Source organism: Suncus etruscus, chromosome 5 (assembly GCF_024139225.1).
Source record: "Suncus etruscus isolate mSunEtr1 chromosome 5, mSunEtr1.pri.cur, whole genome shotgun sequence".
NCBI classification, from domain to species: domain Eukaryota; kingdom Metazoa; phylum Chordata; class Mammalia; order Eulipotyphla; family Soricidae; genus Suncus; species Suncus etruscus.
In genome coordinates this window covers 132,412,843-132,435,572 of record NC_064852.1, presented here as the reverse complement: position 1 = coordinate 132,435,572, position 22,730 = coordinate 132,412,843, and the positions used below count along the sequence as shown (strand labels likewise).

General features: G+C 39.6%; 1 protein-coding gene across 1 annotated transcript in view; it reads left to right on the top strand.

Annotated features, from left to right (window-relative positions):
* ITGAV (integrin subunit alpha V) overlaps positions 1-13,718 on the top strand; it is a 118,041-nt gene extending 104,323 nt beyond the window's left edge. The window contains exons 23-30 of the mRNA XM_049773175.1: positions 917-997; positions 1,463-1,568; positions 2,996-3,154; positions 4,483-4,596; positions 10,060-10,173; positions 10,279-10,386; positions 12,348-12,470; positions 12,949-13,718. Of these exons, the coding sequence (XP_049629132.1) occupies positions 917-997; positions 1,463-1,568; positions 2,996-3,154; positions 4,483-4,596; positions 10,060-10,173; positions 10,279-10,386; positions 12,348-12,470; positions 12,949-13,044 (901 nt within the window). The 3' untranslated portion in view covers positions 13,045-13,718. The remainder of the gene's footprint in view (positions 1-916; positions 998-1,462; positions 1,569-2,995; positions 3,155-4,482; positions 4,597-10,059; positions 10,174-10,278; positions 10,387-12,347; positions 12,471-12,948) is intronic.
* The last annotated feature ends 9,012 nt before the right edge of the window (positions 13,719-22,730 follow it).

Here is a 22,730-nt window from a genome sequence, read left to right as displayed (position 1 = left end):
TGTTTTGGCCACACCCGGTGTACTCCTGGCAATGCACTCAGAAATCGCTCCTGGCTTGGGGGACTATATGGGGTGCCAGAGGATGGAATCTCGGTCTGCCCTAGTCTATCGAAGGCAAGACCACTTGTGCCACCGCTCTGGCCCTACCAAGAGTGATTTCTGAGCACAGACCAGGAGTATCGGCTGAATGCTTCTTATGTGACCAAAAAAAAAAAGATGAAAGTTAAGAAAACAATGTGTTGGGTTGGCTGTGCCAGAGACATAGTATTGTGGACTGGGCACTTGCTTGTATGTGGTTAACCTGGGTTCTATCTAATATACCCTATGTGGTCCCCCAAGCTACCAGAATTCATCCCTGAGGAGTAGAGAGCTGGGGACCATCTGAGCACCACTGGTTGTGGCCCCCAAACAAATAAATAAAAAATGGAACGTAGCTCAATAGTAGAGGAAAAATCTCACATATGTGAAGACTGGGTTTAATTTTTTAGGACCAGATAAATTAAGAGAAAGGGCAGCAAGGAAAAGAGAAAGAAAAGAAAGGAAAGTAAGAAAGGTATTATATGAAATGAAAATAATTGTTTAAAAAAAAGAAAATAATTGTTTTAATTTATAAACTTTTAATATATTTTATTATTGTTTAGGAGGGCTGTTTTGTGCTTTTGGAGCCACACCCAAAAAGGGGTGACTCTTGGCTCCACACTCAGGAATTACATCTGGCAGTGCTTTGGGACCATATGAGATGCTGGGGATTAGAACCTGGGTTGGTCAAATACCGGGCAAATGCCCTACCCACAGTACTATGATTCTGGCCCCTCATTTATTTGTTTTAATTTGTTCTAACTTCATTGACTTTGCCTCTGTATGATTTTTGATTGTGATGCAACATGATTGCTAAATATGTTGTTTTTATTTTCAGCTCCAACCTTTTTGACAGAGTAAGCCCCGTTGTATCTTATAAAGTTGATCTTGCTGTTTTAGCTGCTGTTGAGATAAGAGGGTCAGTATGGTCATCCAATCGAATATCTTATTCTTATAATTTAAATTCCATATTTCTTCAGCATACAATTGTAAGTTGAAAATGCTGAATGGGTCCTGGCCACCGAACTTTCTTTTGGGTAGAAGAGACTCCTTGTTTGCTACAAGGGTAACTTTAATAGAAAGCAGATGGTTGGTTCCAAAGTCCCAGATAACATACTCAATATTCCTTTGAAAATATGTCAAGGGTTACAATCATAGCTATAAAATACATTTATTGAATTTTTATGCAAATTGACTTGTCACACTCAATTAAGTGGTTATTTAGTGTGCTTGTTCACATCCAGGCATACATTTTCTTTGTTTGAAATGTACACGTGTCTTAACATTTACTCTGATTTTATTGATTTATATGCATAATACTTTGAAAAATGAACTGATATTATTTTGATACTCATGGTAGTTTTTCTTTGATTGTTGTTTGTAGAGTCTCAAGTCCTGATCATATCTTTCTTCCAATTCCAAATTGGGAACACAAAGAAAATCCTGAGACAGAGGAAGATGTGGGGCCAGTTGTTCAGCACATCTATGAGGTTAGCAGTGGTTCGATATAACTGATATTTGTAGACATCAACAAAGAGAGGAATAGACAAGTTAAAAAAAAGTTGGAGGTTTTTTATTTTGGTTTGTTTGTTTGTTTTCTTTCCTTTTTTGTTTTGGTGAAAGAGGGGGTGTTTTCTTTTTTTTTTAACTGCCTGGTACAAAAAGGAAAAAATAAACAAAATAGTTGGAAAAGACTAAAAGAAAAAACCATTTTTTAAAGCAAATTTTAGTTTTATATAAATTCTGTACCATTCCTGTTTTTACCAAAGGTTTCCTTGAATTATTTTTCATTCATAAGTTAAATTTTGGGAGGTTGTGTCACACCCAGTGGCGCTCAGGGGTTACTGCTTGCTCTGTGCTCAGAAATCACTCCTGGCAGCATGGGATGCTGGAATTTGAACCACCATCTGTCCTGGATCAGCTGTGTGTAGGACAAATACCCTACTACAGCTGTGCTATTTCTCCTGCCCCATATCATAAATTAATCTTTATTTGACAGTGGATTGTTTAAAACTACTTAATTAAAAAAAACTACTTAATTTAGGTGTGAATATTTTCATATAGATATAGTAGAGTTACTGCTGAAAATTGAAATTGCCTACTACAGATCATCAGTTTCTAGAAGAAAATCTTTCATTGGTAGTTCTTTTTTTTTGTTTGTTTGTTGTTGGTTTTTTTTGGTTTTGTTTTTTTTTTTTTTTTGGGGGGGGGCCACACCCGGTGGTGCTCAGGGGTTACTCCTGGCTGTCTGCTCAGAAATAGCTCCTGGCAGGCACAGGGGACCATATGGGACACCAGGATTCCAACCAACCACCTTAGGTCCTGGATCGGCTGCTTGCAAGGTAAACACCACTGTGCTATCTCTCCAGGCCCTCATTGATAGTTCTTTCATATTTTTTCCTGCAGAGTAATTGGGGAGTCATTTTGGAAGAGCATCTTTTTTTTTTTCTTTTTTTTCTTTTTTGGTTTTTGGGCCACACCCGGCGATGCTCAGGGGTTACTCCTGGCTGTCTGCTCAGAAATAGCTCCTGGCAGGCACGGGGGACCATATGGGACACCGGGATTCGAACCAACCACCTTTGGTCCTGCATCGGCTGCTTGCAAGGCAAGCGCCACTGTGCTATCTGGGGAGTCATTTTAATATCTGTGAAGAACAAATTTTCTTCAGAACATGATTATATCAAATAGGCTGTATACAGTAGCATATTTTCTTTTTGTGCTTATATTTTTATCCTGATACATACTGCCCTAAGTTATAATCTTGGCTCAGTCATAGTTATGTTTAATATTAGAGTAACTATGGAAACTACTGCTATTCAAAATCTGTTGCTAACAATTCTTAAAGTTGATGTTGGGAAAAGATTTTCAAAATAGATTTTTTTTGCCCAAAATATTTTCATTTTCTTTTCCTCATTAGCTAAGAAATAATGGTCCAAGTTCATTCAGCAAGGCGATGCTAAATCTTCAGTGGCCATACAAATATAACAATAACACTTTGTTGTATATCCTTCAATATGAGATTGATGGGCCAATGAACTGCACTTCAGATATGGAAATCAATCCTTTGAGGATTAAGGTAATGTGCTTCAGAGCCACTCTTCAGTGATGTTCTTTTTGGTTTTTATTTTCTAAATCTATAGAAGAATTGCATGAAATCAAAGGGCTGTTTTAATACTGAAACCCAAAGCATTTTAGTATATAAATATGAGGATTAAATCATTTATTGGTTTAATGACTAAGGATTAATTCCATGAAGTGAACCATGCTTTGTTATAGTATGTAACAAGCCTCAGAAGATGTGAACGCAATTTGACTTTTGTTTCATAAGATTGTGATTTATTTCTCTATACTGTTGACCAGATGTGTTACATTGCTTTTGAATGTATTTTTATTTTTTGTTTGTTTTGTTTTTGTTTTGTTTTTGGGCCACACCCAATAGTGCTCAGGGGTTACTTTTGGCTCTGTGCTCAGAAATTGCTCCTGGCAGGCTCAGGGATCATATGTGATGCCAGGCTTTGCACTTAGAAATCACTTGGGGAACCATATGGGATGCCAGGATCAAACTTGGGTCAGCTGCATGCAAGGCAAATGCCCTGCTGCTATGCTATCACTCTGGCCCCTGAAATAATTGTGGGTGGGGGGCTCATACCTGGCAGTGCTCAGGGGTTACTCCTTGCTCTACGCTCAGAAATCTCTCCTGCCAGGCTCAGGTGACCATATAGGGTGCTGGGATTCAAACCACCATTCTACCTCCATGCTATCTCTCCGGCCCATCTGGCCCCTGCAATTCTATCTTTGAATAAGATATAGCCTCTTTTTTTGGGGGGGGCCACACCCGGTAATGCTCAGGGGTTACTCCTGGCTATGTGCTCAGAAGTTGCTCCTGGCTTGGGGGACCATATGGGACACCGGGGGATCGAACCTTGGTCCGTCCAAGGCTAGCGCAGGCAAGGCAGGCACCTTACCTTTAGCGCCACCGCCTGGCCCCGATATAGCCTCTTTTACTGATGGTTCTTTTGACCTAAATGTCCCAGGCAAATGTCATTTTTTGGAATTCATTATACTTTTGGAAATAGTCATTACTATCCTTGTACCTATATTTGAATGAAAATCTGTTATATAATTTGGACTAAGGGGTGTTAAAATACACGTGTATATTTATTTTATATAAACATTCTTATGGTTTGTCATTCATCATGGATATGCACAATGAATTTTATACTGCTGCCATGTTTAATCAACTTCTTAGTTATGTAAGGGGACCATAACAAAGTAAAGGTAACTATTTCTTACTAAGGACTCTTAAGTTTATTTCCTGCTATTTTTGCTGTTTTATGAGTAATATTCAAAGTCATGTGAAAAGTGTTCCATGATTATTTGACAGGTGTATTTATGTGATTTTAGGTCTCGAGTTCGCATACAATTGAAAAGAATGACACACTTGCTGGGCAAGGTGACCGGAACCATCTCATCACCAAGAGGGATCTCACCCTCGGGGAAGGAGATGTTCACACTTTGGTAAGTGTCTTCTCAACAAGCAATTTCAACATTTAAAAATATGCTATTAGAGAGTCAATGCCAAGGAACATTTCAAAAATAACAGCAGCTGGTGCTTGAGAGAACAATTTATATTTTTATACCATTCAGTTCTCTTGTTCCTCATCAAATGAATGCCTAGTTTTTCTTCAAATCATCTAATTTGTAGGCTGCTAATAAAATTATTTTATGTTCCATCTTGTTTTTCTAACTAGACTCTTTTAGCTAGCCTCTTTCTTTTTTTTTCCCCCCCTTGGTTTTTGGGCTACACCCAGTGATACTAAGGGGTTACTCCTGGCTATGTGCTCAGAAATCGCTCCTGGCTTGGGGAACCATATGGGATTCCTGAGAATTGAACTATGGTCAGTTCTAGGTCAGGGCCCTGCAAGGCAAATGCCCTAACGATGAGCCACCACTCTGGCCCCTTAGCTAGCTTCTTTCTTGAAGCTCACTGTACAGTATTTCAGATAAAACTCAGAAGACTTCAATAAAAAAATGGATCACAGACTTGTTCTTCAGCCCAAGTTCTTCTTTGAACAACTAATTCTAAATTGCTTGTTCTTTCTGTTTCTTTTCAAGCCTGTGTGCTCTCTTAAACACATTTCCCCTTTTTCTCTCCTGTCCCAATTTTCTCTTTCTCTCCCCACACAACTTTCTTTTAATTTGTTTTGTTTGTTTGTTTGTTTGTTTTTCTATTGTGGTCCACACCTGGAGATGCTCAGGGGTTACTAGTGGCTCTCCATCCAGAAATAGCTCCTAGCAGGCTCGGGAATGGAACCTGGGTTCATCCTGGGTCGACCACATTCAAGGCAAGCGCCCTACTGCTGCATTATCACTCCGGCCTCTTACATCTTTCTAAACAAGTTTTTAATAAAACACTGTCTTGCTTTACAAAAATATAAATGAATGAAAGTTTAAAAATAAAGTAAATCCCAGGGGCCAGGGCTATAATCCAGCAGACAGGGTGCTTGTCTTGCATGCTCTATTTTTTTTTTTTTTGGTCTTCAGGTCGCAGCCAGCGACGCTCAGGTGTTATTTCTGGCTCTGTGCTCAGAATTCACTCCTGGTAGGCACAGGGGACCATATGGAATGCCGGAACCACCATTCGTCTTGGATCGGCTACCTTCATGCAAGGCAAATACCCTACCACTGTGCTATATCTCCTGCCCCTGTCTTGTATGCTCTTGACCCAGGTTCAATCCCTGGTACCCTGTAAGTTCTCCTAGTGCTATCAAAAGTGATCCCTGAGTGAATAGCCAAGTGTAAGCCTGAGCTCCAGTGGGGGTGGCTCAAAAAACAAATACAAATAAATAAATATATATATAAGTAGGGGCCAGAGTGATGGTGCAGCAGTAGGCGTTTGCCTAACACTACCAGGAGTGATCCCTGAGTGTGTAGACAGTAGTTAACCTTGAGCACTGCCAGGAGTGATCCATAAAAGAAAAGAAAGGAATATAGGGGATCCAAATAGAAAAGAAGTAGTAAAACGATGACCATTTGAAGATGATATAATAATATAATCAAAAATATATTCTAATAAACTGTTAGAAATACATAGACCAATAGGTTAAAGTAGCAGGCTATAAAATTAACATAAAACTACTTTCTATATTTCCATATGCCAACAATCTATAGAAGAAAGAAACCTTCAAGAGAAGAATCTCATTCATGATTATACAAGAATAATTAAGTGCCTCATTTAACAATTGAGGTGAAAGACTTGAAGACTGTCATTATTTAAAGAAATAGAAAAGAGGCAAAGAAATGTAAAACTATTCTATGTCTTGGAAGAATGTTTTTAGAATAGTTATCCTACCCAAAACATAACACAAATTCAGTGCAATCCCATTCAAAATTACAGTGATATTTTGAAGCTCATATTGTTCGAGCCCATAGAATACATTACTACAGGGCCCGGAGAGATAGGACAGCGGCGTTTGCCTTGCAAGCAGCCAATCCAGGACCAAAGGTGGTTGGTTCGAATCCCGGTGTCCCATATGGTTCCCCGTGCCTGCCAGGAGCTATTTCTGAGCAGATAGCCAGGAGTAACCCCTGAGCACTGCCAGGTGTGGCCCAAAAACCAAAAAAAAAAAAAAAAAAAAAAAAGAATACATTACTACAATTTGAAGTGTACCACAAAAGACTTCCAAAACCAAATCAATACTGAGGGGGAAAATGGAGGTATCAAATTCCCTGAGGTTAACTATCTCACCAATCTACAGTAATCAAAACTGTGATTTGGGAATAAAATAGACACACAAATCAATGAAATAGAGTTGAGCTTTGAAATGTATATTTACATATATATTTAATATATATCATACATAAATATCTGTCATTTGATATGTGTGGTATATAAATAAGAGTTATATATGCACAGTATAATGAATTAAATATTTATTTCTATGTACAATAATGAAACCAAGAACATTAAATAAAGAAATTTGAGTTTCTTTAACTAATAGTGCTGGGAAAACTAAATAGCCACATGCTACTGATTGAAATTGAGGGGCCAGAGAGATTGTACAGCAAGTAGTGTGCCTACCATGCACCTGGCTGATCCAGCTTAGATTTCTGGCATCTCTTATGGTCCACTGAGCCCATCAGGAATAATTTCAGAGTTCAGAGCAAGGAGTAAGTCTTGAGTATCTCAGGGTGTGGTCCAAAAAGAGATAAACTGAAACATGATTTTGCGCCAGGAACAAATGCTGATCAGAAACCATAAAGTATACTGAAGAAAACATTGACAAAATACTCTATGATGTTGTCAGTGGTTTACTTCTGGGATGTAACTCAAAGTGGAAAGCAGCATCAAAATTAAACAAGTGGGGTTACTTCAAATTGAAAGTATTTGCACAGCAAAAAAACTATCATTAAAATAAAAGAGAATAGGGGCGAATAGCATAGCAGTAGGGCATTTACCTTGCATGTGACCAGCTCGGAATGGACCTGGGTTCAATCCCTGGCATCCCATATGGTCCCTAAGCCTACCAAAGTGATTTCTGAGTGCAGAGCTAGGAGTAACCTTAGCACTGCCGGGTTTTGCCAAGAAAAAAAAAAGAGTGTTTGCAGCTTCACAGGTTGCAACTTCACAAGTCATAACTAAGGAACTAACAGAGCTCAACAACAAAAACCCAAATATTCCATGGGGGAAAAGAATGGAACAATCTTGATAGACATTTTACTTCCCCCCAAAAATGATAATTACTAACAAATACATTTTTAAAAAGTTTGTAGGCTGGACCAGAGAGGTAGCACAGTGGTAGGACATTTGCCTTGCATGCAGCCTATCCAGGACAGATGATGGTTTTAATCCTGGCTTCCCCTGTGGACCCCAGTGCCTTCCAGGAACGATTTCTAAGCACAGAGCCAGGAGTAACCCCTGAGCACTGCCCAGTGTGACTCCCCCCACCCACCCCCACCTACCCCCGCAAAGAAAAAGTTCCTAGGCACATACTACAAAGGCATTAAAAATGACAATGAGAAATTATCTCATTTTACAAGAATGACTTTTATGAAAAAACAGAAACAAGTGCTGGCAGGGCTGTTGGGAAAAAAACTCAGACACTGACAATGGAAATGTAAAATGGCTCAGCCCTTACAGAAAATCATATAGAAATTTCTCAAAAAATTAAAAATAAGAGGCCAGAGAGATAGCATAGCGGTAGGGCATTTGGCTTGCATGTGACTGACCCGGAGGGACCCGGTTTGATTCCCGGCATCCCTTATGGTCCCCACCCCCACACCCTCCGCCTGCCAGGGGCGATTCTGAGTGCAGAGCCAAAAGTAACCCCTGAGTCCCGCTGGGAGTAGCCTAACAAACAAACAATCAATAACATTTAAAAATATATTTTAAAATAGGACAACTACTACATATTTTAGAATTCCACTTCTAGGTATATACCCAAAGAATAAAAAAAAAAGTCATTTGAAAAATACATGGACTCCTATGTTCACTGCATTGCTATGTATTAATAATAGCTGAGAAATGGAAACATTCAAGGACCCAAACATTCAGGAATAGATAAAGAAGTTTATATACTTCTTACACATACAAATAAACATACACACAACACACAGAAATATTGGGGTTGATGAAAATTAAGTTAAATTAAAAAGGTGAAATCTTGCTTTTATTGCAACTTAGAGTTGACAGGGTCATGCTATGTAAATAAATTAGGTGGGGAATGTTAAATTCCAAGGTCTTCTTATTCATATGTGGTATATAAAGAATCAAAGCAAGAGGAGACAGACTACTATCCAGCAACAATAAATCTAAAGATTTAGGCTTATAGAATTTAGCTTACTAAAGATTAGGAGAAAGGGTTTTTATCTCTTACTAAAACCACCTCAGTTTTAGTTAGCTTACTCAAAGATTGGTCATCTCTGGTTATAAAATATTAATTTATGGGTCCGGAGAGATAGCACAGCGGCGTTTGCCTTGCAAGCAGCCGATCAGGACCAAAGGTGGTTGGTTCGAATCCCGGTGTCCCATATGGTCCCCCGTGCCTGCCAGGAGCTATTTCTGAGCAGACAGCCAGGAGTAACCCCTGAGCATCGCCAGGTGTGGCCCAAAAAAACAAAACAAAACAAAAATAAAATAAAATAAATTAATTTATTAGCATAGATACTAATCTTCCATAATAATCCATAGAATAAAATGACGTGGGGCCGGGCGGTGGCGCTGGAGGTAAGGTGCCTGCCTTACCTGCGCTAGCCTAGGAGACGGACCGCGGTTCGATCCCCCGGCGTCCCATATGGTCCCCCAAGCCAGGAGCGACTTCTGAGCGCATAGCAAGGAGTAACCCCTGAGCGTTACCGGGTGTGGCCCAAAAACCAAAAAAAAAAAAAAAAAAAGAATAAAATGACGTTCATAGACTACTAAACTCTAAGCTTTTTTATTTTAAACATTATACTTGTGAGTATAAAAATAATCCAGATCATCTCATTGACCTTCATGTGAAACAAGTAAAAGATCTCATTTTCTGAAGATGGAACAATAACACAGTGGGTAGGGCATTTGCCTTGCAAATGGCTGACCCAGGTTCAATTCCTGGAATTCTATATGGTTCTCAAGCCTGCTTCAAGTAATTTCTGAGTGCAGGGACCAAAGAAGTGGTGCAAGCAGTAAGGCGTCTGCCTTGCATGCGCTAGCCCTGGACGAACTGAGGTTCGATCCCTCAGTTTCTCTTATGGTCCCCCAAGCTAGGAGCGATTTCTGAGTGCATAGCCAGGAGTAACCCCTGAGCATCACCGGGTGTGGCTGGAAAAAAACAAACAAACAAACAAGGATTTCTGAGTGCAGAACCAGGAGTAACCCCTGAGTGCTGCCGAGTTGATCCAAAAAGCCACCCCCCCCCAAAAAAAAAAAACTCATTTCCTAATATTGAATAGATAATAAAATGACATTTTCTTGGAAGTACTGAAAACCATTTGTTTTGGCAGGGTTGTGGAACTGCTGAATGCTTGAAGATTGTCTGCCAAGTGGGACGTCTAGACCGAGGGAAGAGTACGATTCTATATGTGAAGTCTCTACTCTGGACCGAGACCTTTATGAATGTAAGTGGTCATTTGCAGCATTTAGCAAACAGAGAAGTTTTTTTCAAATAAATGTTTTTAAAAGCTTGACATCTAGGAAATAATTTTATTATTATTTCTGTACAGAAGGAAAACCAGAATCATTCATTTTCTCTGAAGTCATCAGCTACATTTAATGTCATCGAATTCCCTTACAAGAACCTTCCAATTGCGGATATCTCCAACTCCACATTAGTAAGTCATTGATTTGGAGAAGTGCGATAAATGTGCACAGTTCAATCTCATAAATATTTTAAAACTTTTGTTTAAATAGTGATAGTTTAGGGAGAGATGGCATGGAGGTAAGGCATTTGCCTTTCATGCAGAAAGTAGGTGGTTCGAATACTGGCATCCCATATGGTCCCCTGAGGCTGCCAGGAGCAATTTCTGAGCACAGAGCCAGGAGTAACCTCTGAGCGCTGCCGTGTATGACCAAAAAACAAAAACAAACAAACAAACAAAATAGTGGCAGTTTAGACCAGAGAGATGGCTCCAGGGCTGGAGGATATGCTTTGTGTGTAGGAGCCCCGAGTTCCCTACCACTGTGTATATATCCTCCCCCTGAAAATAGCAGCAGTCAGGGCCAGAGAGATAGTGAGAGCAGGACATTTGCCCTCCACATAGCCAAACCTGGTTCAGTCCCTGGTACCTGGTATAGTCCTCCCTGTTAGGAGTGATCCCTGTGTGGAAAAAAAGAAAATAGTAAAGCAGTAAAACTCATTTGATTATTAACAATAGTACTCATTTGAGGGGACAGAGAGATAGTACAGTAGATAGGGCAATTGCCTTGTACATTGCTGACATGAGTTTGATCTCTGAAACACCATATGGTCCTGCGAGCACTATCAGAAGTGTTCCCTGAGTATGGAGTCAGGACTATCCACAGCTCTGCCAGGTGTGATCCAAAATCAGCAAAAAAAAATTTGTTTTAATAAAAAGAATATTCATTTGTTAGAGTTAAAAGCATGGGTGGTTTTTTTGGGCCCGGAGAGATAGCACAGCGGCGTTTGCCTTGCAAGTAGCTGATCCAGGACCAAAGGTGGTTGGTTCGAATCCCGGTGTCCCATATGGTCCCCCGTGCCTGCCGGGAGCTATTTCTAAACAGAGAGCCAGGAGTAACCCCTGAGCATCGCCGGGTGTGGCCCAAAAACCAAAAAAAAAAAAAAAAAAGCACGGGTGGTTTTTTTGTTTTGTTTTGGGGGTCACACTCAGTGGCACTCAAGGATTACTCCTAGCTCTACACTCAGAAATCACTCCTGGCAGGCACAGGGGACTATATGGGATTCCGAGAATCAAGCCAGGGTCCGTCCAGGGTTGGTCGCATGCAAGGCAAATACCCTAATGCTGTGCTATAGTATGTTTTAATCTTATTTTATTCTCCCCACTCCAGTGTTATTAAGGTAGGATTTTTACTTTAGTGTTGTATCCTACGGAAGAGATTCTTAGCTTATATAAATTTCTGGAGAGAAAGCCTATAAATTTTCGCCACAAAGTTCTTTTTTTTTTTTTTTTTTGGTTTTTGGGCCACACCCGGCGATGCTCAGGGGTTACTCCTGGCTGTCTGCTCAGAAATAGCTCCTGGCAGGCACGGGGGACCATATGGGACACCGGGATTCGAACCAACCACCTTTGGTCCTGGATCGGCTGCTTGCAAGGCAAACGCCACTGTGCTATCTCTCCGGGCCCTTCGCCACAAAGTTTTAAGGTTGGAAACTTTTGAAATTTTTTTTTTTTTTTGGTTTTTGGGCCACACCCGTTTGACGCTCAGGGGTTACTCCTGGCTATGTGCTCAGAAATCGCCCCTGGCTTGGGGGGACCATATGGGACGCCGGGGGATCGAACCGCGGTCCTTCCTTGGCTAGCGCTTGCAAGGCAGACACCTTACCTCCAGCGCCACCTACCCGGCCCCGAAACTTTTGAAAATTAAACCAAAGAAGCTTTCAAGTAACTTTTGAGATGAAATGATATAATTTATGCTTCTCAAGGTATTTATATTTATGGAAGACTCATTGGTTCTTAATATCATATAGATTTTTTATAATTAGCGTTATATTATAAATTCAGCATTTTATATAACAGCATTATAAATGAATATATTTCATGATGTTTTCAGTGAACCATTTTAAAATGCAAACATTTTTATTATTTCCCAACAGGTCACCACCAATGTCACCTGGGGCATTCAGCCAGCACCCATGCCTGTACCTGTGTGGGTGATCATTTTAGCTGTTCTAGCAGGATTATTGCTGCTGGCTGTTTTGGTTTTTGTGATGTACAGAGTAAGTAAACTACAGGAGGGAGGAAAAGGGCAGGAGGATAGGAAGAGGAGTAGAATAGGAAAGGAGAGGAGCAAATAAGGAAGAATGGGTAGAGATAGAATGGGAATGAAGAAAGGAAATGAAGAAACTTTGATGAAGATACATAGAGAGTATCACATTATGAAGGATGAAGGGAAGAAAAATTGTCCTAACTGCTACTTCAAATTTCTTGATATTAATACAGTCATTCAGAATACCTTGAATAGTCTTGGGGCTGGAGCAATTGTGCAACGGGTGCAGTGTTTGCCTCGCACGTGGCTGACCTGGGTTCAATCTCCGGCATCCCATATGGTCCTCTCGAGCCTGCCAGGAGTGATTCCTGAGTGCAGAGCCAGGAAGTAACTCTGAGCACCGCCTGGTGAAAAAAGATTAAAAAAATTTCTACCTTGAATAGTCTTAATTATTTTGACAGTAATATTAATGTTTGTTTAACTGATAGATGGGATTTTTTAAACGTGTCCGACCACCTCAAGAAGAACAAGAAAGAGAACATCTTCAACCTCACGAAAATGGGGAAGGAAACTCTGAAACTTAATGCTGACTTTTAAATTAGACATCAGCCGGACCCATTAGAATGATCAGCTTCATTGTAAATTTCCGTTTCCTTCAGGAGAAAGAGAGTTGCAAGACTGAACTGTTGATGGTGCCCATTTTACTAACCAGAAAAATGAGTGCAGGGGGCCAAAGTGATAGTACAGTGGGTAAGGCATTGGCCTTGCATGCGGCCAACGCAGGTTTGAACCCCAACATCCTTGGTCTCCCAGGTACTACCAGGAGTAGTTCCTAAGTGCAGATTCAGGAGTAACCTCTGAGTATCATGGAGCACAGCTTCAAAAATAACTGAAACAAAAATGAGAGCAATATTTGTCAGCTTTCTTGTCAAAAACAAATTCAATTATGTAACAAATACACATTCACTGATGTGTGTTTTTAATATTTAAATAATAAAATTTCATGGACTAGTTCTTCAGTGTACTTAAGAGAAAGGTAGTACCTGACTTACCACTTTATATAAAATAAGTACCTCCTACATTACAGTTTCTGATTTTGTATGTTGGAGTTCGTTGTTTGTTGTTGTTGTTTTTGTTGCTTTAAAGCAATCTACATTTGGACCTAAGTATCCGCCTCACCTCTTTTTTATAGGTACTTGATGTTAATAAATATTACACTACAGTTGAGTTTTTAAGCTATGAGAGACTTTATAAACGCCACACACTTGGGTTTTAATCTACCTACATGATGAAATTTGGTGTGGGGAGAATTGATCCCATCGAAGTTTTTTCCCTCTGTTAGCAAAGATAAAATATTTACTTTAATATGAAAATGGGATACATACTGTTAAACTTTTATTTATATTTTATCCATGATCCATTTTAGTATATTTTTATTGCATAGTTTACAGTCTATTTCAAACCCTTTTGAGTCAACCTCCACTAAAAAATAATCTATGATCAAAGATGACTCTTGTATAATAACTTGAGCTAAATATCATGATTAAAGCCATTTGAAGTTGGAAATCATTTCCAAAGTACACTTATTTCAGTGCATTATCTATTTATAATACAAAAAAAAGTGTATTATACTAGGAGACTATGTTTGTAGTTCTTTGAAAATGTTGCTCATTTTAGGACATTCTTAGTTTAGGACAAGCGTTTTTAATTCCTCCTTGATATGTGTATTCCATAACATTTTCAAAACTGTTACAGAAGACATGGCAAGAATTTATAAGAATCTGTACCCATTCTCAACTCAGTGAGAAACTGTAGATCTTAAAAGTCTTAAAGCAGCCCACTGTTTACTTCTAATAATGGCATAATGATACTTGCATGACTATTACATCACTTAAACAAGGTGATGTATTAAAAAACAGTTTCACCAATAAAAGAACTTTTAAAATGAACTTTTATAGGCAATTCAAGTTATTGCAAACTTTTTAAAATTTTTATTGGCTTATTAACATAAATTAGTTTTCTAGGATTTTTAAATAAAAGCTACACAAGTAGAAATTATAATTTTATATGCCTTTGGGGTACAGAATCTTGAAGAAAAAAATTGTGCTTTATTTCACTTTCTCAAAGCCTATGGACTATTGACTAATGACTATTCATTAAACCTATTTTGTGCATTTATATATTAAGCATTAGAAATTTAGAGTCTAAAAGCTTTTTCATTTCTGTCTAAATTAGGCGATGATAAATAGTTCCCTTAAGTAATTGAAACTTTTCTATATTTGAAGAATAATTGAAATTTATTTTGGGTTGTAGTACCATACATAGTTAACTTAGAATATATTTATAAAAAGTATGTACATGCAGGTGACTTTATACAAGTCAGAACATTGACAAGGCCTTATCTTTTAGTAGATTTCAAAATTGTTAGATTTTATAGATAGCTTTTATTATAGCTTGAAAGATCTCAGCCATATGTAATAAATATTTTTATTACTAATAAATTTTAAATTTTTTAAGGGAAAATATTTTTATTCTAGGGCCTTTTACTAGGTAATCATTAAGTTGATGTATAAACAACTTTTGCCTGCCTATTTTTCCACCTAGTAATAGTATTTCTAAATTTTATATTATATAGAAGTCTAATCTTTGGGGAAAATGTTAGTATATGCTTCTGCATAACCCATTTCTTTCATGTCTTCAACTTCAAGATACAGTTCTATCTAGAAGATTAAAGGATGTTATCACTGAAGATTAACTATTTTAAATTGTCTTTTTGAAATGTAGTTTGAAATAGTATTTTTTAAATAAAAATGTTTATCTTTACAAAAAATATGTAAAGTCACTCTGAGTAAAGCTTTTGGGAAAACATGATTAGTTTTACTCTTTGTGGTAGCATGTGAATATATTTGGTTAAGCTGTCAAAAATGTAGTTCTACGAAAATTATTTTTTAACTTTCAAGTATTTTAAATATGAATTGTCTGGGGCTATTGAGAAAATTTCAATTGGAATTTAATCTCAATAGAGTTTAAAATCTTGAGTGTAAAATTCTTATAAATTGATTTATCTTATAATGACATATGAATGAGAAATAGAAATAGTATAAGGGGTAAGATATTTTCCCTGCACATGGCTAAACCCATTTTACTCCCCTCTTCTATACTCTGTGTTCATTCCTGAGCAAGGAACTGCCCTAAGAGCCACCTAATGTGATCTCCAAACTCCCCCAAAACAAATTAATTAAAATAAATAACACATGGGTTGGGGCGATAGCACAGCGGATAAGGCATTTTTCTTGCATACGACCTACCTGGGTTCAATCTCTGACATCCCATATTGTCCCCCAAGTCTGCCAGGAGTGATTTCTGAGCACAGAACCAGGAGTAACCCCTGAGGCCCCCAAACCAAATAAATAAATAAATAAAATGACTAAAGTAGAGAATATTAAGAACATGTGGTATTGGTAAGAAATATTGATCCTTTATTTCTTATCTAGTCATTATTTCAGAATTGACTTTTGGGGGGGGGCACACATGGTGATGCTCAGGGGTTACTCCTGGCTATGTGCTCAGGAATCATTCCTGGCTCGGGGGCCCATTTGAGACACTGAGGGATCAAATTCAGGTCCATCCTGAGTCAGCCGTGTGCAAGCAAATTCCCTACCACTGCGCTATTGCTCCACCCCAGAATTGACATTTTGAGAAACATTTATGCAAGGAACTTAACATCTCTTTGCCTTTCTTTTTTGGTGACTCTTGTAATCTTGATTGAATACGTAGTTCTGAATTGTGAGGCTAATGCTCAACACATTAGTGCCACAATTCTACTTGTGAAACTACTTACCAAGTTCTCATTACTTCTTTATATAGAGAAAATTGTAGTATTAGTCAGAAGCTCTACTGCTCATTTTAGAAAGGCTGTAAAAGATTAGTGGCTTAGCTAAAGTAGTTCATGGTTTTTATAAAGCAAATAATCTGTAAATTGATTGATACTTGTATTATAGGAAATAGTAACAAGCTTGGAGAAGATTAGGTCATTCTTGGTGTACATTGCCTTGATATTCATTGAGATTTTCAGTGTCAACTTGTTAGTATTCTTGGGTAGTTTGTTTATGTGGTACTTTGGCAAGAAATATAAAATTGGAAACAATCTAGAATTAAAAACTAAATAAAAGGGCTTAATACCAAGTGTTTTAGGAAGTATCCCCTTTAACTTGTTGATAGGCTTGTTTGAATTATGAACCTATAGCTGTATAGCATGCACATGTTTGTATTTTATTGCAATTTCTGATCAAAAATGAGCTACTTGGGAAAGGTACCAAATCTTTGATTGTTGTCGTCATTGTTCTGAAGTGCAATATAACAATGTAACCAAACCTAGGTAATTGCAAAGTGATTGTTAATTTAATAAGTCTAATCTGAATGGAAATTTACTGGTATTTTTGTTAGCAGGAGGGAGTGATGCTATTATGGATATTTGCCCACAAACGGTACATTATGCCTTTTATTTAAGACTAGACTTAAACTATTCCTTACTAGGTTCAAAACACTTTGAATTGTCTTAAAGTAACTTAGAAGTTGTGTGTTTCAAATTAATTTGCTGCCTAAGTAACATGGAAAGTAATTTTCTTTGTTTAGCTTCTCTTGTGATCACCCACATTGGGTGAGACATAAAATGATAGTGTTCTAAAATTTGTCTTTTACTAATTTTATTTGAGATAGTGACAACTGGTACAGTGTTCCACTTAGTTTCCAATGTGTAACTTGTGACTGTACAATAAACTTGAGCATATGTTGCCATTTTTGTGTAAGGACTTCTGACTTTGCTTCTATAATGTTTTGATTTTTAAACATACAAGCAAGTATTACTGTACAAAAGCATGATCTTAAAGAGGCAATACCTTTCTAAAGGTAAGAATTCTTTGGGGGGGGGGGCAGAGAGATAGCACAGCGGTAAGAAGTTTGCCTTGCATGTGGCCAACCCAGGACAGACCCTGGTTCAAATCCCGGCATTCCATATGGTCCCCCGAGCCTGAGTGTAGATCAGGAGTAACCCCTGATTGCTGCCAGGTGTAGCCCAAAAACTAAAACAAAAATAAACTACACCAATACAAAGCTTTGGATCATACCCATTTAAATTTTAAAATGGGTTTCCAATTCCAGAAACAACCAAGTAGGCCCAGAGAGATAGTACAGCAGTTAGAGCACTTGCCTTGCACATGGCTGACCCTGGTTCATTCCCAAACAATTTATATAGTCCTCTGAGTCTGCCAGGAGTAATTCCTGAATGCAAAGCCAGGATTAACCCCAACACTGCTGGGTATGGCATACAATGCTGGGCAAGATGTGTCTCAAAAACCAAAAGAAGAAGGAAAGGAAAAAAATTACAAGTAGTTTAAGAGGGCCCGGAGAGATAGCACAGCAGTGTTTGCCTTGCAAGCAGCTGATCCAGGACCAAACGTGGCTGGTTTGAATCCCGGTGTCCCATATGGTCCCCCGTGCCTGCCAGGAGCTATTTCTGAGCAGACAGCCGGAGTAACCTCTGAGCATCACCGGGTGTGGCCCAAAAACCAAAAAAAAAAAACAAAACCAAAAAAAAAAAAACAAGTAGTTTAAGAAAGATGACATTGAGGCCAGAGAGCTAGCATAGAGGTAAGGCATTTGCATGCAGAAGGACGGTGGTTCAAATCCCGGCATCCCATATGGTCTACCGAGCCTGCCAGGGGCGATTTCTGAGCATAGAGCCAGGAGTAACCCCTGAGCATCAACAGGTGTGGCCTAAAAACCAAAATTAAAATGCTTTCCCTTTTCCTGGAATGACAAGACTGCCCTCATAGCTAAAAAAAAAGGGGGGGGGGAATCCCTCAAGGGTGGGAAATATGCCCTCAAAGAACATGAGAACTTGTCTTCAGTAGAAAGCATGTTTGGGGGGGGGGGTGTGTAATGGTGGTCGAAGAACAGGAAAGATCCACTAGGAGGAACAGGAATTGTTGAAAGGTGGTAAAGTGTAATGAAGCCCTATCATTAAGGATACAGTAAGCCACAGTTCCAAAGGTTACCTAAAAAGTTTGGGACCAAAGTGATAGCACAGCAGGAAGGGCATTTACCTTGCATGCTGCTGATCCAGGTTTGATTTCCGACATCCCGTATGGTCCCCCAAGCCTGCCAGGAGTAATATCTAAGCACAGAGCCAGGAGTAACCCCTGAGCATTGCTGAATATAGCCCCCCAAACAAAAAATTCCCCTTATAGATGCAGGCTGGTGGGTGAGAAGAAACTGGTGGGGGGGGGGAGGGTACCTGAGTTCAGCCCAATGTAAATGGGCCTGAAGCAGGAGCCCTACTGGGATTATGAAAACAAGACAGACATAATAAAAAAAGGTATGGGGTCAATAGAGTCTTGACCGTTTTTTGAGTAGGACATTTATTGTTCAAGAATAATCTATCAGGGCCCGGAGAGATAGCACAGCAGCGTTTGCCTTGCAAGCAGCCGATCCAGGACCAAAGGTGGTTGGTTCGAATCCCGGTGTCCCATATGGTCCCCCGTGCCTGCCAGGAGCTATTTCTGAGCAGATAGCCAGGAGTATCCCCTGAGCACTGCCGGGTGTGGCCCAAAAACAAAACAAAAAAAAAAAAAAGAAGAATCAATCAGGGGGCTGGAGGGATAGCATGGAGGTAAGACATTTGCCTTGTATGCAGAAGGACGTGATTCAAATCCCAGCATTCCATACGGTCCCCTGAGCCTGCCAGGAGCGATTTCTGAGTATAAAGCCAGGAGTAACCCCTGAGCACTGCCAGGTGTGACCCAAAAGGTAAAATCTCTGAAGACTGTCTTCCTTTGGGAGAGGTGCCAAATAAAAAACTAAATACAGTACTCCCTCAGATCTTTTTTTTTTTTTTTTTTTTTGTGGTTTTTGGGTCACACCCGGCAGTGCTCAGGGGTTATTTCTGGCTCCAGGCTCAGAAATTGCTCCTGGCAGGCACAGGGGACCATATGGGGCGCCGGGATTTGAACTGATGACCTCCTGCATGAAAGGCAAACGCCTTACCTCCATGCTATCTCTCCGGCCCCTCCCTCAGATCTTAATCTGCACCTCTCCTCAGACTATCAGCTCTCTAGCTAAACTTGTTTATTTCTGTATGTCTTCATATCCGACAGGGGGAGCATTGGTGAAGAGAAGTGGGCACTGGTTAAGGAATTGGTATTAGCATGCCAAAATCCAATCATGAGTAATTTTTGTAATTTTTAGTGTCTAAGATTAAAAAAAGCCTTGGCATGGGGCCAGAGAGATTGCACAGCAGTAGGGCTTTGCCTTGCAAACAGCCGACCCAGGATTTACGGTAGTTCGAATCCTGGCATCCCAAGCCTGCCAGGAGCAATATCTGAGCACAGAGTCAGTAGTAACCCCTGAGCACTGCCAGGTGTGACCCAAAAACAAAACAAAACAAAAAAAAAGCCTTGGCTAATGTTAACCCTCCGGTGAGATGACAAGAACCCCCAGAAAAAGAAAAATCATGAAAAATCAAAAGATGAACAAGCTAAAGAGATACTTCACCTACACTCTCTACTGTCTGCTGCAAGAGAAGTAAGTGATGGGAGTTCAAGTTTTCCCCTGTGGCAGAGTCTTGAAAATGGCTGGTACTTCCATTGAAACTCTGGAGGATTATATGCATTATGAATAAATGCTGTATCCAAAGGTTAACTAAGCCTAGGTCACAGGACAGACCTAGGTGGTCCAGTATAATAAAAACTAAAATCAAGCTTTCAAAAATGCAATCCACCTGTAATTTGCTCATAAAGAAATTTTAGAAGCTAACAGCTTTGAGAATAATATTTCTAGTGTATATGTACACATGCATGTATAATGCAAGGAATATTATGCATGGTTTGAAAATATTTAGTCTCCAGCAGCACATTATAGAGTCTGGATAGCTCATGTCAATTGAGGGCTTGCCATGCATGTGGTTGACCCAGGTTCATTTACTGGCACTATTTATTGTCTTCTGAACCATGCCAAGAGAGACCCCTGAGTGCAGAGACAGGAGTAAATCCTGACACTAGCTAGGCATGGTCAAAGATGATTAGAATATATAATAGGCTGAGGGCCGGAGAGATAGCACAGTGGTAGGTTGTTTGCCTTGCATGCAGCTGATCCAGGACAGATGGTGGTTAGAACCCTGGCATTCCATATGGCTTCCTATGCCTGCCAGGAAGAGCGAAGAGCCAAGAGTAACCCCTGAGCATTGCTGGGTGTGACCCAAAAAACAAAAACAAACAAACAAATATATATATATATATATATATATATAAAAAATGGGCTGGAAAGATAGTATAATAGGGTGTTTGCATTGCATGCAGCTGACCTGGGTTTGATCTCCTGCATCCCATATCATTCCTCAAGCCCTACAAGGAGGGATTCATGACTACAGAATCAGGAATAATCCCAAGAATGATGGGGTGTGGGCCAAGAACAAAAAAATCTTATCTAAGTAAAAAAAATAAACATTACAAACAGTTTAGAAGATATAACTTCAAAATCTATGATAAATGGGGCTGGAGTGAAAGCACAGCAGTAGGGTGTTTGCCTTGCATGTGGCCAACCCAGGACAAAAGATGATTCAATTCCCAGCATCCCATGTGGTCCCCCGAGCCTGCCAAGAGCGATTTCTGAGCTCAAAGCCAGAAGTAACCCCTGAGCTCTACTGGGTGTAGCCCAGAAACAAACAAACAACAACAGAAACTGATAAATGTACCATAGAATCTAGGGGAAAAACTGAAAATTACAAGTGGAGACTGAACTTTAGGAGATATTTGAGAACTAATGAGAGAGTCAAGCAGAAACCTTAGAACTTTGTGTAGTATCTGAAGTTACAAATAACTCAGAGGGAAACTGAGAGTGACAAGGTAGGGGAAAGTACCAATAAAGATTAGGACCTCTAAGTAGTAAACTAGGCACAGAGGGGACCACTTATTCTAGCAGCCCTGGGGGTGAGGGAGAAGGATATGGGAAGTAGGACGGGAGCGGAGGTGGAGGGAGGACAATTCGGTGATGGGAACTCCGCTGTTTTTATGTTAATATGTACCTAAAATATTATCGTCAATGATATGTAAGCCACTATGATTAAAATAAATATTATATTAAAAAAAGTTATACACAGGGGCCAGAGAGATGGCACAGTGGTAGGGCGTTTGCCTTAGATGCTAAAGTACAATGGTTCGAATCCCTGCATCCTATATGGTCCTCCAAGTCTGCCAGGAGCGATTTCTGAGCGTAGGGCCAGGAGTAACCCCTGAGCACGGCTGGGTGTGACACACAAAAAAAAAAAGTTATACACAAATGCTATAGAGATCATTCAGAAAAGCACAATAAGCAGTGGGGGATACGGGCACAACAATAGTAAGTGAACAGGGTGCTTGCCTTACAAGTGGGTCTCGATTCCACTAGGAATGATCTCTTATTGCAGAGCCAGTAATAAGTGTGGAGCTGGGCCCGGAGAGATTGCACAGCGGCGTTTGCCTTGCAAGCAGCCGCTCCAGGACCAAAAGTGGTTGGTTCGAATCCCGAATCCCGGTGTCCCATATGGTCCCCCGTGCCTGCCAGGAGCTATTTCTGAGCAGACAGCCAGGAGTAACCCCTGAGCAACGCCAGGTACGGCCCAAAAACCAAAAACCAAAAACCAAAAAAAAAAAAAAAAAAAAGTGTGGAGCACAGCCAGGTGTGATCCAAAAAATAATAAAATATATTCAAATAATAAAAGATAAAAATAGTATTGCTCTTCACAATAGCCAGAATCTGGGGGAAAAAAAATCCATGTGCCTGTGAACAGATACCTGAATAAAGAAGTTATGATACATCTATACAATGGAAAACTAGGCAGCCATTAGATAAAATGAAGTCATGAAATTTATTGGCACCTGGATAAACATAGAGGATATCATGCTAAGTAAAAAGAGCCAGAAGAAGGGGACAAAGATAGAATGTTCACACTCGTGCAGGATCTAAAGAAGCATAGTAAGAGAATAATATCCAAAGACACTAGAAATGAAAACCAGGACTGGTTCTTGGTAGGACACTTGTCACATGGGGGAGGACAGTTAAGTCAGGAATGGGACCACTATAGCAAAGATAGGGGGAAATGGTCACTCTGCATGAGAACTGGGTGCTGGGCGGAGGTAAAGTGATATCATACCCTTTCACAAACATTGCAGCAGAGTGAAAAAGAAAAGTATCTTCCTGAGAGACAGGTTGAGGGTAAGGAAGGAATCTGGGAACA